The sequence below is a fragment of the Polyodon spathula genome, chromosome 26 (genome assembly GCF_017654505.1).
Source record: "Polyodon spathula isolate WHYD16114869_AA chromosome 26, ASM1765450v1, whole genome shotgun sequence".
Classification (NCBI taxonomy): Eukaryota; Metazoa; Chordata; class Actinopteri; order Acipenseriformes; family Polyodontidae; genus Polyodon; species Polyodon spathula.
The window spans coordinates 17695998-17707354 of NC_054559.1; the positions used below are offsets into that span (position 1 = coordinate 17695998).

Genomic DNA, 11357 nt, shown 5'->3' on the forward strand with positions numbered 1-11357 from the left:
TCTAAACTAGTCAAACAAGATACCAACAAATCGATTAATAAGATATTTCTAACTATATATATTAATATATATATATATATATCTATATATATATATATTATATATATATATTAGAATAAAAAAGACATCCTTTTAAAAACATACCGATAGTTATATATTTGAGCCCAAGCATGTTAATCAGTTCCAGAGCGCGTGGATTGGGTTTACTGTAATGTTTGCTACCTCAGAAATTTTAACTAGCTCCAATTTGCCGTAATGATGATGAATAGAGTGCTGGAGCGTATTGTGATATCTGCTACACTCAGCCAGGCTTTTCTTGGTACTTTTGCACTGACCCAGGGCTAATTATGATGTCCAATAAAAACCTCAGAGTGCATATCAGTCCTCTCAAGTCATATTAACAGCCTATTATCATTTAAAGCGCTTGAAATAAACTGCTTGAATTATTGCTGGGCTTAGAGTTTTAAGCCATATGTTTCGGTTCATATAACGTCTCATTATTGTACCTTGATTTTTGAATACAGTATACAGTATCTTAATAATGGCTTCTGTCACAGCTTTGCAGTCAGCAGTTTAATTTTTATGAGGCCACTCAGATAACAACCTCTTCATTCACGAAACCTTACCTCTCTAATCCGTAATCCCAGACAGCAGGAAGACTTATCCTTCAGGCTCCTACGTTATTTTTCTTTTATATTTCTTTTTTTTCTTTTTTTCTTTTTTTTTAACAAGCACGGTCAGGCCTGGGATAAGAGAACAAGAAACGCTTGTCTGCCGCGCTTCCAGACTCACTCTTCTAGATCATAAATCTCATGAGCTCCTGGTAACTTAAGAATCCAGCACCTGAACCTGTTTTTGTGTGCAGTGGGGGCTGCGAGGGAACAGATTCCATTGCCCCCCTTCCACTTAACGAGCGCATAAATGACAAAACTGAGTATCTCATGCATTTCTTAATTTCTAACTTTATTCTGTCACTGTATAAAATTACAACTCTGCGGTTTAATGCAAGATCTTACTGAGGGGGGGATTCTTCCACTGCCATGCGTCTTACCGGAGCTCCCTGGAAGGTACACATTATATGAACCTGTGCTGCTTATTTTATACAATGCTGTGCCTGCCTTATTCAAGCAGTGTGCTTTCTGAGAGCTGAAGCAAATGACCCTTAGAGCTGATGAAAGTGAATCTGCTGAATGGCTGGCAAGGGGTGAATTCATGAGAGGATTCAGGTTAGGCTAAGTCAATCAGCTTTTAGGGGAAGCTGTTATTGTGCCCTCAGACACTGTGTCTGACTGTAACCAGTGTCGCTACCCCTAATCTGCAGCGCTTAATTCACACGTGCAACAAATTTAAAAAAATATCCACAGTGAAGCCGTCAACTGCTACTTCCAGGCAGTACAATACTTAAAAGGTTTAACAGATGATATAAAAATTTCAATTCCTTGCAGCAGGCCAGGTGCATACAGCTAGCTAGCGTGGAAGTTTTTGCTAAATTAATTAATCTGTATATAAAAAAGGCTCAAATGTTGGAATTGGAAATATAATAATAATAATTTAAAAAAAAGATAAATATTATTTCCTAACATATCGGTCTCCAAATATAATGTACTAAGGAATATGAACACAGGTCCTGTAAATGCAATATGGAAAACACTACACTTCGTTCTCCAGGCCAGAAATCAAAATGAACAAACTTTACTTATTTCTTTGATTAGGAGGGGGTTATGAAAGTTAACAAAGTGCAATATGGTACAATGCGTAATATACGAGTCCTGCGTGCCAGTGGTTTCATCGAAGATCAGAGAGCTCAGTGCTGTTCACAGCAAGTCAGCACATTGAGAACTCTGCTTAGGGACATCTAGAGCTCGCCAATTCAAACCAAGAAACTCCATTCTGTTCGCTTCTGAGAACTGGGTAATAGAATATGTTGTTTAGGGAAATGAAATGTTCATTTAGCGATCGTTGCCAAACATGTTATAGTTTGTGCAAGTATAGCCATATGACAGCCACGTGGCTGTGTTTGTTATTGCACTGTTGATAGACAAGTTAGGTTTTAAAGCAGGGGACTTCATAGTGTGGGGTGAATGAGACAGAGACCAGTATACAGGTTTACTGGGAGTATGGTACATACACAAATGCAGGGATGCTGCTGGGTCGGTACCAGTGTGTAGAATGTGAAATGTTATATTTCCATACAGCTACATGCAAAATATGGAGCTGGGCATTGGAGCGGACATGTGAACACTACATACAGCATCTATGTTTTCCTAGTATTTATTTTCTTACCTGTTCAAGATCCTATTCCGTGTGTTCTGTATGGTGTTTCTATTCTTGTTTCTGCTTAATCCAAAACGGGTCATGTTTGAAATGAGGTGGGGAATCATATAAGTGCTGCACAGGCTTCAGCACAGAAGAAGAATTCATCATTCAGTGCAACACTAATATGCCTCCCTGTCTCTCTTCAGAACTCAACCTTGAGGAGTCATTCCAGAAGCTTTCTTTCTTTTTTGCTGTAATAGTTAGTAGGCATATATATATATATATATATATATATATATATATATATATATATATATATATATATATATATAATATATATATATATATATATATTAGAGAATCTACGAGATGCACGGCAGCTAAGGGTTCAGTACGATTATGAAGACCCTGATAATTTATGACTTATATTATATATATATATATATATATATATATATATATATATATATATAATATATATATATATATATATTACAAATATTTATAATGTTTAGTAGATTCTTCAGCTCATCTAGTGCTAGTTTTTTCACCCTCAAAAAACGGGGACTTGTTTTTGCTGATTGGTCCAAAGTATTTTGGTGCTCTCAACGAGAGTTCTCAACGTTCAAGGGCCGACAGATAATTTAGTGTTTTAAACCTTTGGAATATTTTATCGTGGCATTTTAAAGTCTAATTCAGATGTATATTTTGTAATAATATATTATAATAATAAAATTATTATTATTATTATTATTATGGCTTCCGAAAGGAAAGAGGAGGTGTTTAGTAGCTCCGATACCGAATTATGGAGGTCGATAGGCCCGGTCACCGAGCTTTCCAAGAAGTCATGCAGGTTGTTGTATTCCTCTCTGGGCTACGATTCCGATCTCTGCCTGTTTCACGTCCAGGGTGAATTCTTCTCCATGGATACCCGCTGCGCTCACGCTGGTTAGTGTGCAGTTCTGTATTTTTTGTAATTGTAGTTTTAAGATTCTCTTAAATCATGCACGGGCATGTGGAATTAGACGCAACAGAAGCGCGTATCATTAAAATAAAATGTCAAATGCCGTGAGCAGCTAATAAACAGTGATTTTGTGCGTGCGTCAAAATACTGTACTATAAAAAAAACGACCCCAATCATAGGCAACGCACAACAACAGTAATGTTTGGTAATTTTAAAAAATAAATACATTTCATGCTATACAAATATTATTGCATACAAATAAACGATGCACATTATTAATGTATAACCATTTTTGCATATACATAGTACGAAATTATTTTTTTTTAATAACAAAATACAAGCCAGTTTGTAAAGGCCCAATGGAAACTGTAGCCTAGACCATTCATTCATTCGTTTATAAAAGCAAAAACACAGGTTAATGTTTAAAAATTAAACTCGCAGGCCTCATTGGAGGACATTGTAAGTGCACTAAAGTGTTCTGTCCAAACCAGGAGTGTTAATTGACTGGTTCCAGCTCTTGATGCCCAGCATGGAATATCGCTACCTGTACGCTATTTTTTTTACCGCAATTCATTCTCCAACTGAAATGCCAAATTCAAAAGTTCCAGGCCTGATTTTACTATGAGTTTAATAAGACACACCTGAGCTTATTACCTGCACACTGTGGCTAATCGAGCTTGTGTTATTACCGCTTTGAACGGGTGAATCTGCTGTGCACGGGGAGTCTTATTTCCATCCCTGTACCTGTCAGGAGATCTGAAGAGTGGTGATCGACTTCTGTTTGTGCTGCACAGCCAGGAGCTTCCCAGTGGGTACTCCAGCCAAGATCAGCAACGTGGCAGGAGCTGGATTCAAACCATACCCTCATCACTCACCCTGCCCTCCAATCGGCAGTGCTTTTACTAGGGGGGGAGAGCCACTGGTGACCCTGTACCGGCTGCCTCAAGGACAGGAATAAGACTCCTATTGCATAGCAGTTTCACCCATTCCGGGTTTTACTATGAGCTTGATTAGCCCCAGGGTACAGGTAACAAGCTCAGGCATGTCTTATTAAACTTATTAAACCAGGAATGGATCAAACTGCTATGAAGTGGGACTCTTCTTTCCATCCCTGTGCCTGTTTTTAGAATACCAGGGAAACCAGCGAAGAGAGTTAAATGAGTTGAAGTATAAACTGTTTCTAATTGGCAGGCACTTGCAGTTCTGTGCTTGTTGTGTAATGGTTGACCAGGAGAATAATGCCATGATAATTGAAACCAAAAGCCCAGATTACAGTCCTGCGTGCATTGTAACAGTGTGAGCTCTCTCTGTGGCTTCTTAGACACTTTGTAAAATGAGGGGAAAGTAGATTTAGAGTTTATTTGGCCGCTGGGAATGGGTTATTATGAAACACTGGCTTCTTCAACCGTCTTAAACAAGAATTTCCACCCTGTTGTGCTTTTCAGCAGCCAGTCAGTCACAGCTCAGAAACACCTGGCTGCAAACAACATTAATTTTGAACAGAAACTTTACCAGACGCCAATGCAGTCGAATACTGTATGACTTCCCGTCAGCCTGCCAATAGGTTATTTGTATTTGCACAACAGATTATGTGTAAAGTTTCCAATGTATGCAGTTTGAAAAACTGCTTAAGAAGTATTTTAAGAAGTGGTTCTGAATCGTTAAAAGTTACAAGTTCCTCATTTAGAGAAAATGCAAACAAAAGTTGTTGACGGGGGTCTGTCAGTGATGTCATTCAGACGCACGCACAGCTCTTGTCTGTAGGTTAGCTGGTTCCTTTTACGGTGTGGGAAAGATCTAGATCGGATGGCCACTTGCCCTGTGTGGCAAGACCTCTTTGGGGAGCAGTGTCAAACCTGAGCATTTACTCCACAAACGTTACCAAGCCTGTGAGTATGTGCTTGAACCCAGATTTCTCCAGCACTGAAAGGCTAGTGCGTTATCCAGCTGTGCTTCCCAGCCTCCTAAACCTGTACTGTCTGGGTTGCTTTGAAGGGGGGCCCCTCTGTGAAGGAGACATAGAGGAGGCGGACGGAGTTCTCAAGGTGTTTTGCCCCTGGCACGACTATGACTTTGACATCAGGACTGGGGAATCCCAAACCGGCTTGCAGGTAGGGGAAAAGGACAGCGAAAAACCATTCCAGGTTTTACTACGAGCTTGATTGGCCACAGCGTAAGGCAGCAAGTGCAGGTGTGTCTTTTTAAACTCATAGTAAAACCAGGAATGGATCAAACCACTGTGGATCCACAGCCGGATACTCTATATTTCCTTCTTTTTTGTTTGTTTAGCAACAAGTGTACGAGGTGAAGGTGGAAGACAGGCTGGTTTATGTTAAGCACAGAAGCCAGCTGTCTCTGACTCCCTTTCCTGCAGCTGCAAAGGAATGAACTGTAAAAGAAATGGGGCTAACGGCAGTGACGAAAACACAAAACAGCAGTCACGCTGCGGATTTGGGACCCAGTCCAGCAAGATCGCATTTGATCTCTACAACATTGTATTGTATGTCTCCCCAATACACTTCTGAAATGAGAATTCATTCAGTGGACATCTCCGAAGTTTTCTATGCACTAATGTATTCTCCACTGGAGCTGTCCTTATCCCATACCTCCAGTCCAGTGTAAAGATAGACTGACTGTGTAGTTGTTGTTATTATTGTTGTTGAAATGGATCCATTGTGCATTGTATCTACTGCATTTGATCTACCTCGTGTCATGTTAAATGACGTGTCAGCACTGGAGATGGCAGTGAGTATTACTCTTTCAATTAAACAAAATAAATAATAAGCGATTCAGCTAAGCAATAAATAAATAAAGCATGTCATTCCTAGTGCCGCAGCATCACACTGAAGATCTTTTGGGACAGGTTAGCAGGGTTAGAATGTCACACTAGCCCTGCAACAAGTAATGGTTTTCAGTGCGACCCTCAGCGTTATTTTAATGGTGCTGGGACTGGGGCAGGACTAGTGTGAGTGTCTTCTTACTGTACTCTTGGATGTATTGGAAACCCAGATCTATTTCTTTCAGGTGTGGAATGTCTTTAAGCAAAGAGGAACAACTTCAGATCATTTTGGTGTGCGGTGCAGATAGTCAACAGGGTGGGGTGTAAATTGGGCATAACATATTGCCTGTGATTAAGACTGTATTATTTTTCAAGGCTATCACAGATTTCACAATTTCGGTAAAATCTACCCATTGCCCTATCATGTATAATTCCCATTTCTGAAAGAATAGTGACATATTTTTTTATCACTTAAAAATAAACACAGCAAACGTTTGCCTGTTTGACGCACTGCCTGTCAATACCTGACAGCCAGTTTAGTTTGCTATCTTCAGGTGAGTGATTGAGCACACACTGCATAGAGCTGCACGACTTCTTTAAAATGCCTTCAACGAAAATGTCAGCAGCTGCATTAATTGGAAATATTTCTGCTGAAGATCGCTCTGTCCAGCACAAGAAGGGGACATTTTACATGTTTGCTGTGATTTTTTAACTTTATCTGTTTTTCTTTTGTTTGATAATTCACTGGTGGTGAAAACAGAATGTCTTTAAAAAGGTGGACAGAAAAAAAAAAAATTCTACAATTTAGCATTTACTGTTTTTCAGATAAGCATTTAAATATTTGTTGTGCGCTATTGCTATTTATTTCTGCTTTAATACATAATTTGTTTAGCTGTGAAATATCTTGAAATACCTATTGTTAGACCAAGAAATACTGTGAAATAAGCCATTCACAGCCCTTCCTATGGTGGCTGCCTGATACAAGGATATATAAATTGACACACACACACACTGCAATGAAAAGTATACAACTGTGTTTATTTACAAGAACAGAAAAAAAGAGATGCACAGTCATACATAAAATAATGTACATATTAAACACATGAAAATAAAGCCAGTCAATAAATTTAGGTGAAAGAAAGTCATGCAGTATAGATTGCACGCTCATTTACAGAGGAGTTGTCATCAAACTGCAAGTATTTGGTTTGTCAATGCATCCTCAAAGTGCAACGTCCATTATACAGTTTCAATACTTTCCCATGTGGACCGCTGAGTGCAGTAGGTTTTAGGACTTTCCTTTTGCCGTCAAAAATAGTTTTCTGGCTGAGGACTGCCAAGGACAACACTGCATTGAATATTGTACCAGTTGTGGCACTCGGCACATGCTCCATTCAGCCTTGTTAGTAAATTAATCATATTTAGGGTACCAGTTAATTTATTGCTCATTAAAATCCTTAGCATATTTTGAAAGAGACTATTATCTATTCAGTGATATCTGGGTATTTAATAAGTAAATGGAAGGATGGGCAATACAATCTCCACCACTAGTCTTGCAGTAAATCATTTGTCGTTTCCAAACTTTTGAACCCTACTGTATATATGAATTATCCACTATAAACCCAAGTCGATGGGATGCTGCTTTTCAACGTATACATATTAATGGTTTCAAATTTTGTTATGTAGGTGGTAAGTGTGGCAGTGGGTTAATACTCACCTCTCTAGACTGTTCGCAATAGGTCATACTGTAAGCGGGTTTGGAACTATAATCCTAACTTGGCCCTCAGTAGATACTTTAGCATCCAACACATTTAGCACAACAAATGATCCCAATATGGAATGAAACTCAGAATGGATCAAGCTGCTTATTGCCTTCATAATCATGAAAATGAAGTAGAGAGGTTAGGGAATGCAGTCAGCAGGCATAATTGCCTTTTAAACAAGGGTTCCTCCCTCCACCTTCAAGCCATTGACCTTCTCAAACAACATCATTAGAGCTGATTAGCCCCTGATTAGCCCAGCTTGTGAGGGCTGGCACTTAGAGGTCTGTCGGATTTGAATCGCTTTTCCTTTTTGTGCTTAATGGTGAAGTATTTTTTGGCTCTTGACGAACAATAAGTGCTACCTTTCTATTACAGTCAGATAATCTGCTCGCCAGACTGCTTACACCGCCTCTGGGACTAGTTACATGACGCAGCACAGCACACATGTGTGCACTTCTTACTCCAAACTGTTGCTTCATCTATTCATTCTTATAAATCGACAGCTCAGATTTGTGTCTGCCATTGCACTCTGATACACCGTATTCAAGTGAAGGTGTCTGTAAAGAAATTCTAACAGCTGTCAACACATTAGAAAAACTGGAATGGCATAAAGTGAAGGGGCTGTTAACTCGAGTGTCTAATACTGGTGACACTGGCTGGATCGTTTTAACACACTGTCGTGCAAAAAAGTGCTTTGTTTTTAAATAATCATTTTAACAAATGTATAGTCATGCTGCATACGGTACCCCTATAGTGTGAGTGCTGTATGCAGTATGTTATTGGAAATAGCTACATGAAAATTAAGAATCATGTTTAAAACCCAAATCTCCTACCTGCTGGACCATCTGTTCAATGCTGAATGCCACACATCACCTTTCAACTGAGCCAGTGTATATAGGATCCTGTACATAAGGCTGTGCATATCAGTAGCGAATGGCTTTCCAGTACTACAGGGGACCGCACCCTGGCCATCGACAGTCTGTCCAGTGGATTTGAAGGATGTTCACCTGGACACACCTGTCCTCAAGGTGTGCTCCAGACCCTCGCTGAATCGTTCGGTCTACAGACTAAAAGAGGACCATCCCTTGTACTAAGCCATCTACAGTACATGGTGTCTTGTACGCTATTCTGGTACTGATTAAAAGCTTCCACAATAAAAGTGTATCTTCATTCTAGGTTTGTTTAAATTATTCCGGCAGGGATCTCGTTAGTACGTGATCCTTAACAGTTAGCTGTTGGTTAATATCAATTACAAAAAAAAAGAAAAAGAAGAAATTCAACAAAGGAGTATTCAGTGTCTTTGTAGAGCTTTGCATTTGGCTGCTAATGGATCTGGATCTATGAAGCACTGCATTGTTTCAGTTCTCCCTTGATCCAGGGACTCAGAGCTCACTGGTTTGGTGGCCGACATATTTTCTAACATTATTATTGCACGTTAGTAAACAAAAACAAAACAAAATAGATAAGCATCAAACAAGCACTCTTGATAATCTAGCTGCTGCACCATATTGATATATATCATACCCCTTCTCTCAGAATACACCTCTTCTAAATGCTACCCCTGCAAAGTAGGACGGGGGGGGGGGGGGGGGGGGGGTTAGACAGAGGAGTCAGTGTCGATTCAGTGATCTGCCCACTGTTTCCCTAAAGAATCCCTATTAATGTAAAGAGCAAAAGAGTCACTCAAAATTAGTTGTGATGTAACGCCAGGGTACCCTACGAAGAAGCAAGGGGGCATCAATCAGCCTTTTATTGTTTGCCCTTAAATGATTCCAAACAGTAAAGACGAGGTTCAGTCAGTTTAAATAAAAGTCCATAGATTTGGAGGCTGCTATCGACGCCATATGTAGAGAGGCGCGGCCAAGTCAAGAAACCATTTCACAGACAGGATTACTGCCTGGACTGTGCTCTTGCTTGGCCCCTCCTCCGACCAGCGGTCCCCAGGGTTCTGCGGCTCTGAGCGGGCGTGTTCCTGCTCAGCTGGCCCGAACGGTAAGCCACCACCTGGGAAGGACCTGGCCTGGCCTGGCCTCTTTCCCTCATGTCCCGTCCGATCTGGGCCAGCGCTTGGGCTGGGGAGTTCTGCAGGCGCTGGAAGAGACTCTCCCTGGTCACAGCCCTCTCCGGGCAGCTGAAGGTAAGGGCGACCCCCGAGTCAGACTTCATCTCCCTGGAGAACCCGTCCGAGGTCCCGTCGAAGCACCGGCCGATGGCGATCTCCTTGGCCAGCCTGGGGTTCTGGTCAGTGACAGTATAAATCCCGTAGTTGTGTCCTAGTGGGTCGACAGGGGCCAGCATGTTGAAGGTGTGGGATTCATTGTTCTGGAACTGTGGAGGGTGCTTGACCAGGTACTCCTGCAGCAGGCTGTTGACGCTCACCCTCCTGCAGTCGCCCTGGGGGATGACAGCTATGAGGCTGCGGTCCACCAGACTTTGGTCAAACAGCATGCCGCTGCACTTAAACTCCAGGCAGGCAGCCGAGGAGTTGGGCAGCCTCAGGTCGCGGGTGCTGCGCATGTCTCTGATGCCGTATAGCTTCCCCTTGGTCTGGGGGTGCGTGCCGCCCTTGTTCCGTGACCTCACCATGACCTCCGAAGGTCCTTTGATCTTAACCTTGATGTAGCACGCCCGGAACTCCTGGGGGTTAGGCCACCAGGAGAGGTAGTCTCCAGACCAGGAGGTCAGGTCTCCCTCCTGAAAAGGCACCACGTTGTACTCGTACTTGTCCCCTTCCACACGGTAGAATCGGAAGTGGTTGGCTGTGACTGGGGCGTTCTCACAGTCGATGCCGTTCTGATAGGCATACACCGGCCCGTTTGTCTCGTCAGTGTTGTTGGGGTTGGGCTTGGCTAGGTTGATCTTGAAAGCCATCTTCTTGAGTGCAGGGTCTTCGTGGTCTGTTCTCTGGTACCCCAGTTTGTCCAGGTAGGGCTGGGACACCCCAATGACATTGGGGTTCATTTTGGGGCTCGAGGAGGCTGCTTCCAGCTCCTCTCCTCCGATGGTGGCCGTGACGTAGGCAGTGTAAGCGTCCGGCCGCTCTCCGTCACAGAAAGCTGGCAGGCAGGCGCCGTTGGAGGCAGTGATCACGCTGTCGAATCGGCCCCAGGCTCGGGGGTTGGAGGAGTAGCCAGCCCTGGGTTCCAGGTTGATCAGGTTGACCACCACCCCTTCCAGCTGCTCGTTGGGCAGGAACTTGTCATTTATGTAGGCCCGTACCTTGACATAGCAGCGCCTGCTCTCGGGCACGTCCAGGTTGAACAGACGTCTCTCCCGGACCTCCATATTCCCGATCAAGAAAGTCCTTTCCTCGCGCTTGCTCCGGCCGGCGGGGCTCCTAGCGAAATGGAAGTCGCTTTCCTCCTCCCAGATCCCTGTTTCCGGGTTGAGGGACCACAGCTTCATCTTGGGGATGTGCTCGGGCATCTTGACGTGCTCTGTATCCAGGAACACCTGCACCCTGCCGGTTTCCAGGACTTCCTTATTGGCCTCGTCTCGGAACTCCACGGAGAACATGCCGTAGGTCCGGAGAGGGAACATGTCCCCTTCCTCGTTGACAAAGTTGAGGTCTCCGGGAGCGGCCGGGGCAGTTGTGATG

General features: G+C 42.6%; 2 protein-coding genes across 2 annotated transcripts; one reads left to right on the top strand and one right to left on the bottom strand.

The window, feature by feature from the left end:
- The first annotated feature begins 2996 nt into the window (after positions 1–2996).
- Positions 2997–6474, top strand: si:ch211-212d10.2 (uncharacterized protein LOC557710 homolog). Its single transcript, XM_041230123.1, has 3 exons — positions 2997–3204; positions 5216–5331; positions 5510–6474. The coding sequence occupies exons 1-3, from the start codon at positions 3012–3014 to the stop codon at positions 5606–5608; spliced, it is 408 nt and encodes a 135-aa protein (XP_041086057.1). The 5' UTR covers positions 2997–3011; the 3' UTR covers positions 5609–6474.
- A 557-nt stretch (positions 6475–7031) lies between these two features.
- LOC121300945 (cartilage intermediate layer protein 1-like) lies at positions 7032–11350 on the bottom strand (the record flags this gene model as incomplete). The annotated part of the gene is made up of 1 exon (XM_041229962.1): positions 7032–11350. A coding segment is annotated over one exon (1701 nt), but the record flags the coding sequence as incomplete, so codon positions are not given.
- Positions 11351–11357: the final 7 nt, after the last annotated feature.